At 45.9% G+C, this 20576-nt stretch overlaps 2 protein-coding genes across 2 annotated transcripts; both read right to left on the reverse strand.

Annotated features, from left to right (window-relative positions):
- Nucleotides 1-10198: 10198 nt before the first annotated feature.
- Nucleotides 10199-11626, reverse strand: LOC124672908 (annexin D3-like). The gene is made up of 5 exons (XM_047209063.1): nucleotides 11551-11626; nucleotides 11283-11449; nucleotides 10959-11186; nucleotides 10619-10834; nucleotides 10199-10528 (listed from the first exon to the last, which is right to left on the reverse strand). The coding sequence occupies exons 1-5, from the start codon at nucleotides 11624-11626 to the stop codon at nucleotides 10199-10201; spliced, it is 1017 nt and encodes a 338-aa protein (XP_047065019.1).
- A 4751-nt stretch (nucleotides 11627-16377) lies between these two features.
- LOC124674427 (cytochrome P450 89A2-like) lies at nucleotides 16378-17805 on the reverse strand. The gene has a single exon (XM_047210475.1). It carries the CDS (start codon nucleotides 17803-17805, stop codon nucleotides 16378-16380), a length of 1428 nt encoding a protein of 475 aa, XP_047066431.1.
- Between the last annotated feature and the right edge of the window lie 2771 nt (nucleotides 17806-20576).

The raw sequence follows: 20576 nt of genomic DNA on the forward strand, positions 1-20576 counted from the left end.
CAATTGCATCTTGTTGTTTCTTGTTTACACTAGTTTGGCATAATGTACAAGAGTGAGCTTCTTATTCTATTTCCTGATTTAAAACATGGATTGTTTGATGCGAAAATTTAAAAACCTATGAAATCTTATTTGCATGCTGGTAGTAATATTAGTATGAACGCTTTGAACACCATTGTTGATAATGATATAGAAAGTTCTAAGCTTGGGGAAGTCGGTTTGCACGATATTTTTAGTCCCCCAAGCATTGAGGAGAAAATTTTCTTTGATGATACTTTGCCTCCTATTTGTGATGATTATAATAGTGGTCTTTTGGTACAACCTACTATGGAGAGTAAATTTTATTGTGATTATACTATGCCTCCTACACTTGATGAGAATAATAATGATAGCTACTTTGTTGAATTTGCTCCCGCTATTACTAATAAAATTGATTATGCCTATGTGGAGAGTAATAATTTTATGCATGAGACTCATGATAAGAATGCTTTATGTGATAGTTATATTGTTGAGTTTGCTCATGATGCTACTGAAAGTTATTATGAGAGAGGAAAATATGGTTGTAGAAATTTTCATGTTACTAAAATGCCTCTCTATGTGCTGAAATTTTTGAAGCTACACTTGTTTTATCTTCCTATGCTTGTCACTTTGCTCTTCATGAACTTGTTTATTTACAAGATTGCTATGCATAGGAAGCATGTTAGACTTAAATATGTTTTGGATTTGCTTCTTGATGCTCTCTTTTGCTTCAACTACTATTTCTTGCGAGTGCATCATTAAAACTGCTGAGTCCATCTTAATGGCTAAAAAGAAAGAACTTCTTGGGAGATAACCCATGTGTTATTTTGCTACAGTACTTTGTTTTATATTTGTGTCTTGGAAGTTGTTTACTACTGTAGCAACCTCTCCTTATCTTAGTTTTGTGTTTTGTTGTGCCAAGTAAAGTCTTTGATAGTAAAGTAAGTACTAGATTTGGATTACTGCGCAGAAACAGATTTCTTTGCTGTCACGAATCTGGGTCTAATTCTCTGTAGGTAACTCAGAAAATTATGCAAATTTACATGAGTGATCCTCAGATATGTACGCAACTTTCATTCAATTTGAGCATTTTCATTTGAGCAAGTCTGGTGGCCTAATAAAATCCATCTTTACGGACTGTTCTGTTTTGACAGATTCTGCCTTTTATTTCGCATTGCCTCTTTTGCTATGTTGGATGAATTTCTTTGATCCATTAATGTGCAGTAGCTTTATGCAATGTCCAGAAGTGTTAAGAATGATTGTGTCACCTCTGAACATGTTAATTTTTATTGTCCACTAACCCTCTAATGAGTTGTTTCGAGTTTGGTGTGGAGGAAGTTTTCAAGGGTCAAGAGAGGAGGATGATATACTACGATCAAGAAGAGTGAAAAGTCTAAGCTTGGGGATGCCCCGGTGGTTCATCCCTGCATATATCAAGAAGACTCAAGCGTCTAAGCTTGGGGATGCCCAAGGCATCCCCTTCTTCATCGATAAATTATCGGGTTCCTTCTCTTGAAACTATATTTTTATTCGGTCACATCTTATGTGCTTTACTTAGAGCGTCCGTGTGCTTTTGTTTTTGTTTTTGTTTGAATAAATTGGATTACATCATGCTTGTGTGGGAGAGAGACACGCTCCGCTGGTTCATATGAACACATGTGTTCTTAGCTCATAATATTCATGGCGAAGTTTCCTCTTCGTTAAATTGTTATATGGTTGGAATTGGAAAATGATACATGTAGTAATTGCTATAATGTCTTGGGTAATGTGATACTTGGCAATTGTTGTGCTCATGTTTAAGCTCTTGCATCATATACTTTGCACCTATTAGTGAAGAATACATAGAGCATGCTAAAATTTGGTTTGCATAATTGGTCTCTCTAAAGTCTAGATAATTTCTAGTATTGAGTTTTGAATAACAAGGAAGACGGTGTAGAGTCTTATAATGTTTTCAATATGTCTTTTATGTGAGTTTTGCTGCACCGGTTCATCCTTGTGTTTGTTTCAAATAAGCCTTGCTAGCCTAAACCTTGTATCGAGAGGGAATACTTCTCATGCATCCAAAATACTTGAGCCAACCACTATGCCATTTGTGTCCACCATACCTACCTATACTACATGGTATTTTCCCGCCATTCCAAAGTAAATTGCTTGAGTGCTACCTTTAAAATTCCATCATTCACCTTTGCAATATATAGCTCATGGGACAAATAGCTTAAAAACTATTGTGGTATTGAATATGTAATTATGCACTTTATCTCTTATTAAGTTGCTTGTTGTGCGATAACCATGTTCACTGGGGAACGCCATCAACTCATTGTTGAATTTCATGTGAGTTGCTATGCATGTTCGTCTTGTCCGAAGTAAGGGCGATCTACACCGAGTTGAATGGTTTGAGCATGCATATTGTGAGAGAAGAACATTGGGCCGCTAACTAAAGCCATGATTCATGGTGGAAGTTTCAGTTTTGGACATACATCCTCAAATCTCTAATGAGAAAAGAATTAATTGTTGTCAAATGCTTAAAGCATTAAAAGAGGAGTCCATTATCTCGTTGTCTATGTTGTCCCGGTATGGATGTCTAAGTTGAGAATAATCAAAAGCGAGAAATCCAAATGCGAGCTTTCTCCTTAGACCTTTGTACAAAGCGGCATAGAGGTACCCCTTTGTGAAACTTGGTTAAAGCATATGTATTGCGGTGATAATCCGGGTAGTCCAAGCTAATTAGGACAAGGTGCGGGCACTATTGGTACACTATGCATGAGGCTTGCAACTTATAAGATATAATTTACATGATGCATATGCTTTATTACTACCGTTGACAAAATTGTTTCATGTTTTCAAAATCAAAGCTCTAGCACAAATATAGCAATCGATGCTTTTCCTCTATGAGGACCATTCTTTTACTTTCATTGTTGAGTCAGCTTCACCTATTTCTCTCCATCTCAAGAAGCAAACACTTGTGTGAACTCGTGCATTGATTCTTACATATTTGCATATTGCATTTGTTATATTGCTTTGCATTGACAATTATCCATGAGATATACATGTTATAAGTTGAAAGCAACCGCTGAAACTTCATCTTCCTTTGTGTTGCTTCAATACCTTTACTTTGAATTATTACTTTATGAGTTAACTCTTATGCAAGACTTATTGATGCTTGTCTTGAAGTGCTATTCATGAAAAGTCTTTGCTTTATGATTCAGTTGTTTACCCATGTCATATACATTGTTTTGATCGCTGCATTCACTACATATGCTTTACAAATAGTATGATCAAGTTTATGATGGCATGTCACTCCGTAAATTATCTTTGTTATCGTTTTACTCGCTCGGGACGAGCAGAACTAAGCTTGGGGATGCCGATACGTCTCCAACGTATCGATAATTTCTTGTGTTCCATGCCACATTATTGATGTTATCTACATGTTATATGCACACTTTATGTCATATTCGTGCATTTTCTCGGAACTAACCTATTAACAAGATGCCGAAGTGCCAGCTCTCGTTTTCTGCTGTTTTTGGTTTCAGAAATCCTAGTAACGAAATATTCTCGGAATCGGACGAAATCAACGCCAAAGATCTTAGAATCCCCGGAAGCATCCGGAACACACGAGAGGGACCAGAGGGGGGCACAGGCCCACCACACCATACCCTGGCGCGGCCTAGGGGGGGCCCGCGCCCCCCTAGGGTTTGGCCAGCCCTTCGACCCCCTGGCGCCGCCTCTCCGCCTATATAAAGCCCCTGGATCAGAAAACCCTTACGCGTTCGACGAAAACCACAGAAACCTTCCAGAGCCGCCGCCATCGCGAAGCCAAGATCTGGGGGACAGGAGTCTCTGTTCCGGCACCCTGCCGGAGCGGGGAAGTGCCCCCGGAAGGCTTCTCCATCGACACCGCTGCCATCTCCACCGCCATCTTCATCACCGCTGCCGCCCCCATGAGGAGGGAGTAGTTCTCCATCGAGGCTCGGGGCTGTACCGGTAGCTATGTGGTTCACCTCTCTCCTATGTGTTTCAATACAATAATCTCATGAGCTGCCTTACATGATTGAGATTCATATGATGATGCTTGTAATCTAGATGTCATTATGCTAGTCAAGTGAGTTTTACTTATGTGATCTCCGGAGACTCCTAGTCCCACGTGTGTAAAGGTGACAGAGTGTGTGCACCGTGTGGGTCTCTTAGGCCATATTTCACAGAATACTTATTCACCGTTGAAGAGCATAGTGAGGTGCTTATTTATATCTCTTTATGATTGCAATGTGTTTGTATCACAATTTATCTATGTGCTACTCTAGTGATGTGTTATTAAAGTAGTTTTATTCCTCCCGCACGTGTGCAAAGGTGACAATGTGTGCACCGTGTTAGTACTTGGTTTATGCTATGATCATGATCTCTTGTAGATTGCGAAGTTAACTATTGCTATGATAATATTGATGTGATCTATTCCTCCTACATATGCATGAAGGTGACAGTGTGCATGCTATGCTAGTACTTGGTTTAGTCTATTGATCTATCTTACACTATAAGGTTACTTAAATATGAGCATTATTGTGGAGCTTGTTAACTCCGGCATTGAGGGTTCGTGTAATCCTACGCAATGTGTTCATCATCCAACAAAAGTGTAGAGTATGCATTTATCTATTCTGTTATGTGATCAATGTTGAGAGTGTCCACTAGTGAAAGTGTAATCCCTAGGCCTTGTTCCTAAATATCGCTATCGCCGCTTGTTTACTCGTTCTCATCTGCGTTACTACTGCTATGTTACTACCGCTACATTACTACTGCTTGTTTACTCGTCCCGGGCAAAGCACTTTTCTGGTGTCATTGCCGTTGCTACTGCTTATTCATACCACCCGTATTTCACTATCTCTTCGCCGAACTAGTGCACCTATTAGGTGTGTTGGGGACACAAGAGACTTCTTGCTTTGTGGTTGCAGTGGTTGCATGAGAGGGATATCTTTGACCTCTTCCTCCCTGAGTTCGATAAACCTTGGGTATCCACTTAAGGGAAACTTGCTGCTGTTCTACAAACCTCTGCTCTTGGAGGCCCAACACTGTCTACAAGAATAGAAGCTCCCGTAGACATCACAAATCTAGACTAATTTCATGAGATTTTTTTAATTTTATCACAAGCCTAATAAACCGGTATAAAGGGGGTAGTAAAAAACTATGCAACATTTCATGACAATTTCCTCACAATATAAAAAAAGGTTGAAGATATTTCAAATATATCGACTTTTTGGATGCAACAAATCTCCATTGGTCAGGGCAAATCATGGAGAAAAATAATGGCACGTATGTAAATAAAAGTCAATGCTTGCAACAATGAGGAAACAACTTGCAACATGAAGCAGATGCAACAAGCATCCATAGACCATAGTCATTGAACATGTCGGCAGTCTATACGAAGCGAAGTAGCAAAGAACTCTTGCAACAAATCATGACAACATATGAAACACTAACATGAGAAGTGCTTGGTGTAGATGTTGTGAAATGATTATACATATTTCAATGGAAAGTGGAGTTCTAAAATGAATCATGGATTACATATCTACATTGAAGGATGGATTAGAACATGACTAGTGCATTTACATGCTTGACTGTACTCAGTTGTACATTATTGTAAATTTGCTCTTGATGATATTCAAGAATAATTTCTTCTCACTTTTGTGGTCGAAAAGTAACATATATATATATATATAATGATTGATCCATTGGGCATTGAACAACTAAAGTTTAGTGGAATTATGCTATTATGGACTTTACACAACTCAACGTAGCAAATAATCCCTTATTATGTGGGAGTCATGTCTTGGCTCTTGCATGCATATGCTCCCTTTATTTTGAAATGCATATTTGAGACTTCAAATGAAAAAAAATCATGTGTACATCGTCAAATGTTACGTGCACACGAAATCTTTCTATGAAAAAAAAATCCAATTATCGTCTGGGCAACGAAAAAGATAAAATTTGGTGCTCAAAATAAGTCTTTCTGTGAGATATGTGTTATCTTCAACCACAAAAATATCGGGTTTTAGCGAAACTATACGAACACAAATAGATTGTCATTGGTCGAGATGCACATGCGGATTTCTTTATTTTAATTTGACAATCAAAAATATTTTTTTAGTTTGATGGAGCATATACCGAGGAACCAAATTGAATGTCCGTTATTCTGGAAGCCAGAGAAGAACAGAAAAATTAGTTTCTCGGAGCTTCGCCCCGCGGGAGATTATTTGCACCACAATCCATAAGTGGTTTAATTTGCAAGGCTTGCTTTCGTGATTTATGTTTTTATTGCCACCTAGCTCATATATCAGTGTCTTATTTATAAAGAAGATAGTTAATTAGGATGTCATTAGAAGATTATCGTGGGCAGCTATATAAACTAACAAACCTTTAACTGATAGGTATATCAGAGCAAGCCCGGTGATAATAATTTAGCCTCAACAAAGTCCATTGTGTTAGCACTCATTGTTCATGCTATCGAAGGTGTTGAGAAAATAACTCTTGCAGAAAGATTTTTGTGCATTGGAGAAAAAAAGATTTTTGTGCAGATTTCTTGGAAATACCAACCCATTATTATGAATCTACACGACAAAGAGACAACAACAAAAAAAGAGTTGATAATGTGGGTTGAGTGAGCGAGCGCATGTACCACGCAGCAGGCTCTGGTCTAAGCAAGCCTGTGCAACTCCCCCCCTTCGTGACATTATGAAGGGCTGGTTCTGCGTGGAAACCATCAGGTTAACTTTTTTCCTTAGCTCAAATCCGCCGAGGGCGTGAACACCACGACATTTGAGTGCGGGCTTTCTGACTGAGATTTCACTCCCAGGCCACCTATGCCCTCTTGCTCGCCTTCGCAGGCCGCGACCTGAGGCCAAGCCCTGCCCAGCTGGCAATCAACTGAATGCACGCACAAAGCTTCGACATGGGCTTCTAGCTCACCACCACAGTTACCAACTCTTTAGCCCTCCAATAGCTGGAGTGATAGGCGAGCGCGACCTGGCCCGGCTGGTAGAGCATCGGAGGTGCCCTTATTTAAGCTGGTGTTTGTGTTTGTCTGTTAGCGGTGTGGGACTAATTAGAGCTGGGTTTAATTAAGCACAGCTGCAAAAAGGGTGCGTGGATGCGTTTGGTCTTTGGGTTTTGCTCGGTTGCATCGGAAGTCCATGCTGCATGGGCCTCCATATGTTGGTAGTATAGGGAACTTTTTTAAGTACCTCAAAACTCGTTACGTGCAAACTGGCTATGTTAGGGCATACCCTAAAAAAAGAAGGCTGTGTTAGGACATCTCCAATCAAATACCCCAAACCATTCGATAAAGATCTTTGTAGCGCGTCGGACCGAGCCGAGCCACGTATCTTAAAGGGCATTTCAGTTCGGAGCCCTTAGGCCATCCGCGCCCCACATGGCTTCTTGCGGGTGCACCGAACGCAACATGGTGACTACATGGTGAGTGGTGGTTCAGCCCTGGCATTGACATAAGGTGGCGACGCAGCTGCTCTTCATCATTTACGTGGTCGCCTAACTGTGGTCAAACCTAGCAAATAGCCTAGTCGGTTCCCAAGGAGATATTCCGTCGCATGGTGGTGTGGTGGGATAGCGCTGACGTTAATGTGCGTCTCCACCCCTTGCCTGCAACCGGCGCTATATTTGCGTGCGCACCGCCACCTCCTTGAAGGTGAACTCCTTCACTCCTCACACATCCTCCACGACTCGCCTCATAACTAAGGATAAAATTCTAACGCCACCCAACACCGAGAGAGACACCACATCCGCCATGTTGAACCACCACAAGGGAGGCCCTGACCGTGAAATGCTTTGTGCCGCGCAAACTACCCGTCTCCGATGTGCGGGCCTTGTACATCACGCGGTACCTAGTTCCCTTGGACATACGCCTGCCAAGCGGCGGTGGATGGCAGCAAACGGTGTTGTTATTATGCCGGTGCCCAAGATTGGCAGGAGCCAATGGTAGAAAGAGATCTACGACCACCATCGCACGCTGAGGAGGTGGAGCGAGTGTCCCCTACGTACGTGGGCACCCATGGGCGGCTGGTAGGTCAACTTCTTCCGGGCGCGACGGGAGGAGGATATGACAGGCCGCAACTTGGAGGCCATCCTCCAAGCGATCATGGACAATGGACCTCAGCTAGAGATGCCACCACTGCCACCTCATTCATCCTCCTCATTCGGGCCGGCGTGCTCTTCACCGTCCTTCTTGCGTGTCTTCCCTACCCCGTCCCTTAACACAAGGTGAAGAAGGAGTTCACCACGTCATCAAGGAGGCGCAACCCCTCATGTGGAATCATGACCCGCGAGCCGCGGCAACTAGCGTCGCCCGTCTGGAGCTTGAACCCTACGCCGCTCGAAGCCAGAGCCAAAGAAGGAGGATGATGTGGGCATTACCCTTCAGGTACTCGACATTTCCCTACCTCCTCTGGCCCAAAAGGGGCCCATCTGACGAACCGTATTGTAACCTACTCCATACTGGCCCAACAAGCAAGCGTCTAAATAAACAAAGAATAGATAGGATTCTTCCATATTGTAACCTACTCCGAGCAGGACTCTCGGGACCTGGCCACCTCTACAAGGGCCAGGAGAGGGCCTGCCGGAGGTTCTCTCTTACATTTTCATACAACCACGCACACACAAACCCTAGAATCTTGCCTCTCGGGGAGAACACCACCAGCAGTCCTTTGGCTGCCCCATTGTAATCGATTTCATCAATAATCAAGATCAAACAGGTAGGACGCAGGTGTATTACCTCATCGAGGACCCCGAACCTGGGTAAATCTCACTCTCTGCTTGTCTGGTATTCGATGTCTCGGGCTAACCTGCAGGATTCCGCTAACCCTAAGCCCATCATGGTGGGCATTGCCGAGGAGCCACCTCGTCAGAGGACATGATCGATGGTGGGCCTGGAGTCGCAGGTGGCTGCCTACCTTCGCCAACAGAGGTTTCTTTCCAACTCCGATGACCCCGCGACATGCCCGTCTACAACAAGGCGTGGCTGTAATCGGTGAACGACTATGGCACCTGTGAGGAGTTGATCGAGGATGTGATCAAGGCATCGATCCGCGACGCAGGTGGGATACTCGTCGGCCTCGCGCGCGACGATGATGATGGCATCGACACTTCCAGCAGCGCCGGTTTCAGCAGCGCCGCTGGTCGAAGTCAAGGATGAGCCCAAACAACGCGGGAAGAACAAGGCCGACGAACTCTCTGACTATCGGTACTTCGAGTACTACTATCACGGTAGGTGCCGTTAAATTACTTTAGTTTAGATAAATTTCATTCACACTATGTAAAATATCATAAAATTGGAATGAAATTTTGATTTATCATTTGAATTTATTTTTTCTGAATTACTATTTGGGGACGCACTAAGAATGGGCGTGCCCAAACACGGCATCACGTGACGGCATCCCCAAACAACCGATTCGGATTTTGCCGGACTTCTCTTAGCGGTCTAGCTAGTCTTGAGTCCAGCTATATCAGTCGCTCGGCACGGTAATGTACTTTTCAGTCGGAACCGGATGGGACAGTGGCTAAATGGCTCCCGAGCTACATGTAGCTTGTTTTTAGAAAAAAATGAAAACAGCGTTTGAAAGTTTTAAAAAATTGGAAAAAAGTTCTTGATGTAGATAATAATAAAGTCTACTAGTGTGCGAAAAATCAGCCCGAGATTCGTTGTATTTTGGTCTCAGCAAAAATGGCAAATGTGTGGATTAGGGTGTGATGAACATTGCACAGTTTGAAAAGTTGAAAATTTATCATTTTTTTGCAGCCTGGAATACAATAAATTTTCAATCGGGATTTTTCACAGTAGTAGAGTTCAACACTGTATGCACCTAGAATTTTGTTTCTCTTTTTTCTGAAACTTACAAATGCCATTTTTGTTTTTTTCAAAAGAACGGTCACCATGTAGCTCGTTCTCCATTGGTGATTTCTGGATACGCATTGGCCTATTTAGCGGGACACGGATGAATAAGAAAATCCAAATTTTATTGACTTACAGATTTCAGCTTACAAATCCCAAATTCCAGCCACGGTACAAAAAAAAGAGGAAGTTTTTTACCCAACACTACAAATAAAACCAATCTTGAAGAATAGCAGCCACCGAATTCAGAGGCGCAATTCTGTGACCAGTCTGCGAATCTGTTTTGTACGCATGCGATCAGCATGGAATGCATCGTCGCATGTTTTCTGCACCCTCTTCCTCGCTGCCGACCAGCGCCAGCAGCAAGTCCCTGTAGCCGAAGGAGGTGTCGTCGACGACGTCGCGCGTGACGGTGGTCTTGAACCTCACCGTGTACTCCGCCTTGATCTGCCTCATGTCGATCTCCGCCCGCGACACGATCGCCCTGGTCAGCATGTCCTCGTACGTGCCCAGCCCCTCTATCGACTGCCTGATCACCTCCGCAAAGTGCTTCTCAGGCGACGTCAGGCACCAGACGGCTATCTTCAGCGCCTTGGCGAACTGGCTGCTGCAGTGGCTGTCGATGTCCTGAAAGAAGACTCAAAGGGAATGATTTCTTGTCCGTGTTTCCATCATACTCGTCTGGTTCATGGATTTTGTCCATCTCGATCACTGTACCTCGACGAAGTCTGTCCCGTGGTGATCGTCTCTGTACCGCTGGAGCGTCGCGCCGAGCTGGGCCTTGCTCCGGGTGCTCACGATCCGTATCACCTCGTCGCGGTGCGGCTCCTTCTTCCTCACGGCCTCCGACAGCTGAGTCGCCTCCAGCTTCGCCACCTCCTCGTTGACGCGCACCCCGCCGTAGCGGTAGGAGCTCACCAGGCTCACCAGCATCTGCACCACAAACACACAGCAAACAAAAACTAGCATAAGCTTCCAGTCTTTGTTTGCAAAGACGCGAGATTCCTGCATCCCGCCCGAACGGCATCTTCTCCTATTGAAATTCTTGGAGCCTTACCTTCTTCATAGGCTGCTCGAACGCGGAGGAGGACGCGAGGTCCTCCTCGACGGAGCAGCCGAAGAGGGAGCAGTAGGCGCGCCTGACGGCGACGAGGTGGTCGGGGGTGGAGGCGCAGGCGACCTCGACCAGCACGGAGACGAAGTCGCCCTCCCTCCGCTTCAGCGCGCCGTGCACCAGGTTCGCGTCCCGCTCCGCCGGGTCCATCGTCCACAAGATGATCGCCTTCTGAGAAACCGAAGCAGAAGCTCCAGTCAACCTCGGGGCAGCAGGCCAGCAGCACGGTGGAACATCGGCTGAAACATATACACGCGAGTAACGTACCCAGAAGTCGAGGGAGACGGGGCAGTACTGGCGGGAGAGCCTCTGGCGGAAGGAGTTGAGCATGGGCTCCCGGAAGAGGAAGGCGTAGGCGCGGCGTATCCCCGACCGCTGCGCCGCCGTCCGTTGAGCCAGGATCCGGACCAGGGCCTCCTTGTCCGCCCGCCATCCTGCGCCAAGAAGATCACCATGTCAGACTGATCAGCTGCTGCAATGCGCGCGGCAACAAGAAACTGGAACCCCGGCGACCAGCCAATAGCAGGAGCATTGCCTTGGAGCGCCGTCCTGATGCTCTCGGCGTCCTCGGCGGGCGACGGCACAGGGCTCGGTATGGTGATGGCAGACATGATGATGATAGGGGAACGAGCAGCCGGCCGCGGAACGGAAGGTCGTCGTCCAGCCGCTGCAACGGCGATACAGGATGATGTGGCGGAGATCACGAGCAAATTAGGGAGGCACTATATAGGCGAAGAGCAGAGACACTGAAAATAACCTCTGGCAGATGAGCTAAAGAAAATAGCTTGTTGCAAAGTGGATCAATATACAGATCATAAACCATTCTCTCCACCTATAAACTAGTGTTGTTCTTCAGAGACGTTATGGGCTTCGGTTTGTCGTCACTTCTCAGATCTCAGCGTCACGGAACTTTCTTACCCGCTAAGCTTCCATGCGAAGCTTCATTCCAGAACCCAGAACTCGCTTGCCAGAACCGTGAATCTCTGTGTGACCTGCGTTTCTATTAGTATGCCACGCTTTACTCATGGTTTGGCCACCAGTTTGCTCCACTACATTGTAGTTCTGAGATTTACGTTTAGATGTTGTTTGGTTAGTTTTCAAGCTGACAACATTCTAACCTCAAATGCAGGGCCGTTCCGGATAGTCTGGGGGCCCCTAGGGCGAAACATAGGCTGGGGGCCTCCTTTGCTATGATTTAGGGAAAGTCTTGTTTTGCCCATATTGATTTTACCATTCTAAATTTTGCCCCATTATTCTCAGTTTAGAGGCAAAATAGTAAAAAAAACAATATAAAATGGGAAAATACAATTTTCACCATTTTTATTTAGAGTGGCAAAAATCAAAAGCTAAATATTTGCAATGGCAAAAGCAAAATAGAAAAAGATTAGAACGGTAAATACAAAAAAATCACAATAACATACAAAAACCATGTCAATTCTTGAAATGGCTTTTGCATTAGTCCTAGAAATTTTTTGGCCTTCTTTTTTGGTTTCAATTGGCTTGTGTACTCATCCAACTTTTGTTATTTGCCACAAATACGTTCTAGATATAAAAAAATTCAACATAAATAATGGAGTTGGTTTAGGTAAGGAACAACTACACCTCGATTTTACATACACCAAACAAATAACTTGAAATTAATGCAGGCAAATTTGACCGCATGAGATGTCAAAAAGCTCCTATAATAAAGAAAACATATTCGGAAATTTAGTACTACAAAGTAGAGCAGTTCTTACAACAAATGGGTGAATCGTCGAGTTGTCTGAACCTCCAAATTTCTAGTCCCATTTTCTGAATGATTGGCGAGGTTGAACCATGGAACTAGAAATCCCCAATCTCACTTTCCAGTGATGTACTAAAAATTGTTAGATGGGCTAGAATTGTAATGTATGGATTAGGGGAGAAACCAAAAAAATCAGAATCATCCAATGTGAAACGGCTGTACAAAAAAATACTACTCCCTCAGTCTCAGTTTACTAGTCTTCTCCGTATCCCTAGGTTGCCAGTTTAAACTATATAATTTAAATTATATATTGCAAAAATTATATCATTAGAAAATAGAACATCTAAACTTTCTAATGATATAAGTTTTATAACATATAACTAATTCTATTTTGATTAAATTTGCGATCTAGGAGTACGTGTACACCTAATAAACTGTGAGAGAGGAAATAGCATACCTGTTCCAAATTATCTACATAGAGTACGCATGTTGAAATGCCTACCCAATGAGCACCGGCTCAGCCTCAATGAACAGTAAATAAAAACCCATAGAAACCAGACTTTAAACCGGGTGAGCTACCGATTCGTGCCCCTCAGTCAAAAAGGGTAAACGTAAAAGCCACCCCTCACGCCTCACGGTCTTCTCTCCCGAGTCCCGATGCCTAATAGCCTAGGGTTTCCTGCCGGCCGCGCCGTTCAGCTCCGGCGGTGGCTTTCCTCCCACCAACCCTCTGGTCGACGCCCTTCGGCAGATCCCCCCGCCATTCTGGCCGTCCCGCCTCGCCGTAGCCGATGACCGCACAACTTGAGGCCGAGGGCACTCTGAAACCGTCGGTGATGAGGAGGCCCGGCCCTTCGTGCAGACCCGTGCCTACGACCGATGGCCGCGTCGGACGTCCGCCTCGCGAGGCCAGCCCTTCCATCGGCACCACGCCGCGGCGCCATCGGCATGGGTGCCCTGCTTGGGCAGCCGCCGCAGCATCGTCCGTGGCGGTTGCGGTGGTAGGGAGCTCCGAGCAGCGGAGTCTGGGCGTTGCTTCCGGTCGTCGGGTCCGGCGAAAGCCAAGCCGTAGATCTGAGCCGCCCCGTCATGGATTCAGGTGGAAAGCCAAACCAAAATTATTGAAAATCTTTCGACAATGTATTTTTATTGTCAGAAGAATATTGAACAATAGAATGCTCTCCACAGTTCTCCAGGCCTTTCTAAATGGCGCTTCCATTTTAATTTTTTTTTTGGTTGGGGCATATTTTCGTGCGCATCATTTGCGCCATGTTCTGTGCACATGTTTCCTTTATTTTGAACTGCATCTTTGATACACTTTGAAATGTTCAAAAATTCCAAACGAAAAAATCACTGGTCAGAAAATGACTTGTTGTTTGGGCTGTCTTTACATCAACCACAGAAAATATCGGATTTTCACGAAACTGTACGAACGCACATAGATTATCCAGATGTCCATGAGAAATTTTTTGTTGCAATTTTTTGACAATTAGAAGTATGTTTTTTTGGCATAGAGGGATCATATGCACCCGGGAGACGAATTGAATTTCCATGGTTGTATGGCCTTTTTGTTGTTGTATAGCCTTTTGTCAGAAGACACTTTTGCTGAATATAAACTTACTAATTGTCCATCCTCTTTGTTCGAAAGTGGGTCTAATGGAGGAAGATCATAGTCTTCAGGTGTTAGTACCAATGAAAAATCTTGCCATGGGGCCGCTGCTCGATCCAATGACCCGACAAATGTTCAAAACACACGGCACATCATCGGTACTTGGGATTTGCAACTTGGAAAGATTTGGCTCCTGTTTCAACGCACCGGCAAAAACCTTAGCCAAATTCAGGTGGAACAAAGAGGCGGCTGAAAGAAAGATGACAAGAAAACAAATATGCCATCTAGATGTGGTAGCGAGCCTATGGTCAAGCTGGATGTAGAAAAGACGAGGGAAAAAAAGCTTGGAGACTGAATACGGGAATGGTGTTTTGGCACCCGGGAGCATATGCTCCCGGTTGTTAAACTTCATTTTAAATACACTTTCAAAATGTTGAAAAATTCAAACACAAAATTTAGTGGGTACATTTCGAAATTCTACACGTTCACAAAGTGGTTCCACAGAAAACCGACATTTTGAGTGTCATTTGTAAAAAAGACAAATTTTGATGTAGAAAAAGGTTGTGTACGAGACGTTTTGTTTCTTTTTTTCATAGAAGTCACAAAAAATGTCGGTTTTTCGTAAAACTTGATGTGCTCACGTAAAATGTCGATACGCAAGCGAGAAAATTTTTGTACGAATTTTTTCGACATTTCAAAATTGTTTTTCGGGTGGCAGGAGCATATGCTCCCATGTGCCGAATTGAATTTCTGAATACTTTGTGTTCTAACAATTGCATGTGATTATTTAAGATCTATATACTAACTGACCTACATTATTAATGCATCACATGTTATAATGTACTCCCTCCGTTTTAAATAAAGCTTCTCAACTTTGTCTAGATGTGGTTGTATCTAGACATTATTTTTACTGTGTAGATACATTCATATCGAGAAAAAGTTCAGAATTTTTTTTTCGAACGAAGGAGTAGATAACAATTCATCCATTTTTTTTCCTTAACATCCGTAGCAACGCACGGGTACTCTGCTAGTTTTCTTAATACGACATACGAATTAGATATACACCCTCCTGTTAATGTTTACGTTTTTGCTTAGGGATTTGGTAGTTCTCGGAGCAATGCTACACCTAAAGGCTGGTTTTTACGAAATACTAACCTATGGGCTAACGGAACCAGCTCCCCTAAGGTGCTACCGTACCCTGATTTGGACCAATGGATCGTGAATAAATGGTTCAGATCTGGTGCTACAACACGTGAACAGTTTGACACTACAATGTTACGAACAGTGTTGGTTGACAACGGTTTAGCTACAGTATAAAAGTCTACAGTATCTCTCAGCTATTGAATCTTCAACTCAATGACTCATGCCTCTATCATTAACCCAAACCACCACCATTGGCTACATAATGTAGTCACTATTATGGGCGGCGCTTCCGTGTGCTAGTTCCATATTTGCCTTGTTGCCTGGTAGACTCCACCATGATTTTTTTTTACCTCATCCCTTTCTCATAGGTGCAGGATTATTGAGTTCTCAGCTAGTTGAGACCTAAGTTTGTGCTTAGTTAAGTTCTACACCTATTTTAATTGCATTGTGATTCGTGCATATGAATTATAAATTCGATTGCAACTGCGGTTTTTTCAATTACAAGTGGAGTTGTAGTTGAGATTTGTCAGTTGCAGGTGTGAATGTAATTAAGAAAAATTATCCGGGCCGTTAAATTTGTTTTGTGATTCATGCTAATCATGAGTTGCAACCAGTTACAACTGAGATTTAATGGCATCATCTGGCTGAGAACTATTAAGTGAGAAATAATCACACACTTTTGCTTATTGTTTATTCTCAGTACACCCGAGAACTATAGGATTGCATCGACATTCATGAACTTTGTGAGTTGCAACATGAGTAGACGTTAGCACGCCTGCTCATCATGCAACTTAACATGGCTACCATGTGATCTGATGGTAAGCATGTTTCACCGTTTGCAAATAGAGAAAAGGCAGAGCAAACTAGGCGTCCACACACAACACTAGCTACACGGTACAAGTGCGTCGTGTAACATGTACGGAGAGCGGCTTCTTCATCACCTTGAAGAACCCGTCTAGCTCCGTCAGGTCAACGCCTCCGACGCAATCCTCCGCCGACGGCGCCCACTCGAACTCACGCACGAGTGCGGCCAAGAAGCACTTGATGTGCACCATCGCCTGGCTCGTGCCGGGACAGTGCCTGTGCGCCGCGCCGAACGGCATCATCCTGATTTCCTTCGGCCCTGGCATCGGGCCGACGCCCTCCGCCTCGCCTCCGGTCAAGAACCGCTCCGGCCGAAACTCATCGGGATCCGTCCACGTCTTACTGTCCCGTCCAATCTTACCTGCAACGAACTGCACCCTCAAGCCGTCGGACGGCATTGGCATGGTGGTCGCGCCAACAGCGGCGGCGCCCTCGCCATGGACGCCTCGTAAGATGAACGGCACCGGCGGGTGCATGCGGAGGCTCTCGAGTACCACGGCGTTCAGGTAAGGCAAGCCGCGGAGGCTCCTAGTAGAGAGCACACCGCCCCCTGCGTTGGTCTCACCGTCGATCTCGCGGCGCAGCTTGTCCAGGATGTCGGGCTGGTCCACGAGGTGCGCGAGCGTCCACTCCAAACAGGCCACGACCGACCCCGAGCCGGCGCCGAGGAACTCCGAGACGAGGCTCACAAGCTCTTCGTCCCGGAGCGCCCGCCGGCCGGCGCCATTGTCTGGGACGCGTAGATCAAGTAGCGAGTCGACGTACGGGTCGACGATGCCGCCGGCGCTGCAGACTCGAGAATCAGGCTGCCGCCGTGCGTTGATAAGCGGCAAGAACAGCTTGGTCTGCCGGCCGAGGAAGGCAAAAAGCCGGCCAAGCCGCCTCCAGTTCATGATCTTGCACATCGTCGAGCCGTCGAACACGGGGTTGAGCTCCCCCATGGAGACGATGAAATCCTGTATCACGAGCTCCATTGCGCGCATTTGGCGCCCGTCGACGCCGTCGCCGAAGCACAGGCGCGCGACCAGCCCGAACACTGCGGCATTGATGGGGTCTCGGACGGCAACCACCTTGCCGGCCACCCAGACCTGTTCAGACAGGTAGGCGACGAGGGCCTGGGTGGCCTCACGTTGAATTGGGGCGAGGAAAATTAGGCGTGAGGGATGTAATATCTTGGCCGTGAGGTTGCACCGGAGCGCGCGCCAGTGCGAACCATAGTTCACCGTGGTTATGTTCTCGTTCCGTTGGCCGCGGAGTCCGGTGGCCAGAACCACCGGGAAGATCGCGGCGGGACGGTTCGAGAAGGCGTTAGCTTTCTCGTTGAGCGCGCGGTGAGCGGCAGCAGTGTCGACGATCTGGTGAAACGTCGTCTGAGCACGATGCCGCCTAATACTTCGCCGGAGAACTATGGATAGGCAGAAGACTATAGTGAGGAGCACTAGGACCTCCATTGTCTGCACAGTTACTTAAGCTTAATTTGCACTTATGTTTGTGTGCTTCTACGTGTGTGCTATATATAGATGTCAGATGTCTATGTGCGCGTTGGTACTACTCATAAAGTTTTAAATAGCAAGCTACAACTCAGCTATAGCCTGGTTATATCTTTTTAAGAGGCCTCCTGCTATGGCTAAAGCTTTTATATAAGCTAAAACAAAAATAGCCGTTAATAACCCCGCTAAATTGATTTAGCCTCAATTTAGTCTCTCAACCGCTAAGCTTCCTACTTAGCGGTCCAAAATTTTGGACCCAAATTTTCTAGCACAACCTAATTTCTCATCCAAAATCAACTACGAGTAACCATATTCTCAAAATCCTCACTTTCTCCTGTTGGGGCTGCATCTCACAGCCCCTCTTCTTCTTCCACGTCTCACCCTCACGACCTCTCTTAGTATCTCTCACAAGAACACATGTATGAGAAAACTCAAGAAAGAAACACCCGCAAACACACCATGGAGAAATAATCATGGCTTTGCCAAGAGAGGCATTCTATCCATGGTGTACTACAATGGCTACATCTCTTCTCTGCCAACCGTGGCTTACTTTTCTATTTCTGAATGCATACATATATACAAGACGCAGGCACCCAACCACTCCTCCACTAACCACTAACTCCATGACTCATCCACTAACCACTAACTAGACGTGACTACCTCTTACTCCTGAAATCACTCTATGACTCACCGATCTGGACATGCAACATGCATGTAGCTAGCTAACTAACTTTACCAGCTAACACTACGACCCCTTCTTCCTAGAATCTCTCTAGAAACCAAACTGACGGATACATAATGTGCAGACAATACACATGTCAATATTATTTCTAACATCCCCTTCTATCATATGTTGTTGCTAGTTAATATTGTAATATGTGGACAAAACTTATTGTTATTCGTATCTCCCTTATGTGACTTTGTTAATATGTATGCATACATATAAAAATATCTGTTGTCTAAAATTTATACTTTTTATACCAAAATTGCTATAAAGATTTAGCCTGCTATAGCCCAACTATAGCTTTTTATATCTTCTAGAATCACTGCGGTTGAAGCCAATAGCCCGCTGTTTTAAACTCTGACTACTCGTCTCTCCAACAACAGCTCTTGCAAGCTAGCTGCATGCACTTGTCATGGAGGCACCTATCTGGGTGTTGGAGGAAATTGCAAAGTGGATGTATGCATTTTCTGGGGCTGGAAAAGAGACAGCGAACGGTGACTTAGAAAAAATCTGCCTTCCAACCTGATATGGCGGCCTTGGCGTGAAGATTGCAGGTGATAGCTTTGCGCACTCGTTGGTAATGGCTTCGGAGGACTGGCCCCAGCAGGCCTTGGCAGGGGCTTCAGGTCCTGAAGGACACCGCAGGCCTTGGCAGGGGTTTCAGGTGATGAAGGACACAGATGGCCAATAGTGCTCCCTGACCGGTTTTAAAATTAGGCTCACATCAGCGCTGGGCAGATTAAAGCCCGATAAAAGCATCGACAACCCCGCACCGGCTCCTATGGAGAGGCCGTCGATCGGGTGTGTCGGTGTCTCTCGCCACGTCAGATTTCATGTGTGGGCTCCGCCTGTCATCCGCAAAATCTCTAATCTCCCCCTCCCGCCCGCCGCTCCATCTCCCACGACGCAAAACCCTCGCCGCCATGCCACCGAAGAAGAAGGCTCTGGCGAAGCCAGCGAAGGCGTCGGTGAAACCGCACACGGTGGCGCCGAAGGAGAAGCCGACAAACATGACGCAGCAAGAGTGGGATGACGAGAAGCGTTGTTGCTCCATCTTGATGGCGGACCGTAGACGGCGCCGCCTCGCGGGTTATCCGAAAAAAGCCGAGGAGGCGGCGGCGGCCGCGTCCGAGGTGTGTCTCAGCTTGTGTGGCACACCGTCCGAAGACGGAAGCGGCTGTTGTCCACTTCGCCGATGTACGGCAGCGGCGCGTTCTCGAGGAGTGGCTGTCCCTCTTCTCCGACGTACTTTGTCAAGCCCCCGTCGCTATCGCAGATGCGTTTATCGCAGATGGAGAGGGCGCCCGCTACTCCCCCGAGTACGCCGACATCGACATGACCGTCAACCCGAACACGACGCAATCGCCGGCGTCGGTGCCTAGGGGCAATTACGCCTTTCGCTTCACTTTCGACCTCAACAACGAGCTTTCTGAGTCGCTAGATCTGCGCCGCGCACCAGGAAGCACCGCCGGCCACGTGACCGACGACACTAGTCTCCCCTGCAGCCTATTCAGCGGCGACAGCAGGAGCGCTCACGATGTATCAACAACGCGAGCCGACGCCACCATGGAGGACGACGATGTGAGTTTTCCCATGAATCATGGCTTGTGCACATATAATAGAGCTCCGTCGAGCAAAATATGAGGCCTTTGGATGGTTTGCTAGGTGAACGGCGCTGACATCCTGAGTGCCTTGATCTGTCATGGTCACGCCTACGAACTCGTCTTCGAGGAGGTGGACTAGGGTGAAGATGGCGACCACTATGAGGAAGGAGACGAGGTGGACGGCGAGGAGGTCGACGAGGACGCCGATGAGCTAGCCGAGCATGAGTTGATCGACGTCGACAACGGCGTGACCACAAAGAAGAAGAGGAAGAAAAAGACCGACGGCACTCGTGGGCCGAAGTGGAACTCCCTAGAGGATAAAAAATGCCTCCTCTACGCGTGGAAGCTGGTCAGCTTCTTCCCCATCACCAGTGCCAATCAATCTGGCGGCAAGTACTACACAC

Source organism: Lolium rigidum, chromosome 7 (assembly GCF_022539505.1).
Source record: "Lolium rigidum isolate FL_2022 chromosome 7, APGP_CSIRO_Lrig_0.1, whole genome shotgun sequence".
Lineage (NCBI taxonomy): Eukaryota > Viridiplantae > Streptophyta > Magnoliopsida > Poales > Poaceae > Lolium > Lolium rigidum.

What these genes read in the sequence shown, in the direction of transcription:
- LOC124672908 (XM_047209063.1), bottom strand. Translation starts at nt 11,626, where the DNA reads ATGTCTGCCATCACCATACCGAGCCCTGTGCCGTCGCCCGCCGAGGAC. An exon ending in CATCAGGACGGCGCTCCAAG is followed by an intron (nt 11,450 to 11,550) that starts GCAATGCTCCTG and finishes TTCTTGGCGCAG; the next exon opens with GATGGCGGGCGGACAAGGAG. An exon ending in TCGAGCAGCCTATGAAGAAG is followed by an intron (nt 10,835 to 10,958) that starts GTAAGGCTCCAA and finishes TTTGTGGTGCAG; the next exon opens with ATGCTGGTGAGCCTGGTGAG.
- LOC124674427 (XM_047210475.1), bottom strand. Translation starts at nt 17,805, where the DNA reads ATGGAGGTCCTAGTGCTCCTCACTATAGTCTTCTGCCTATCCATAGTT.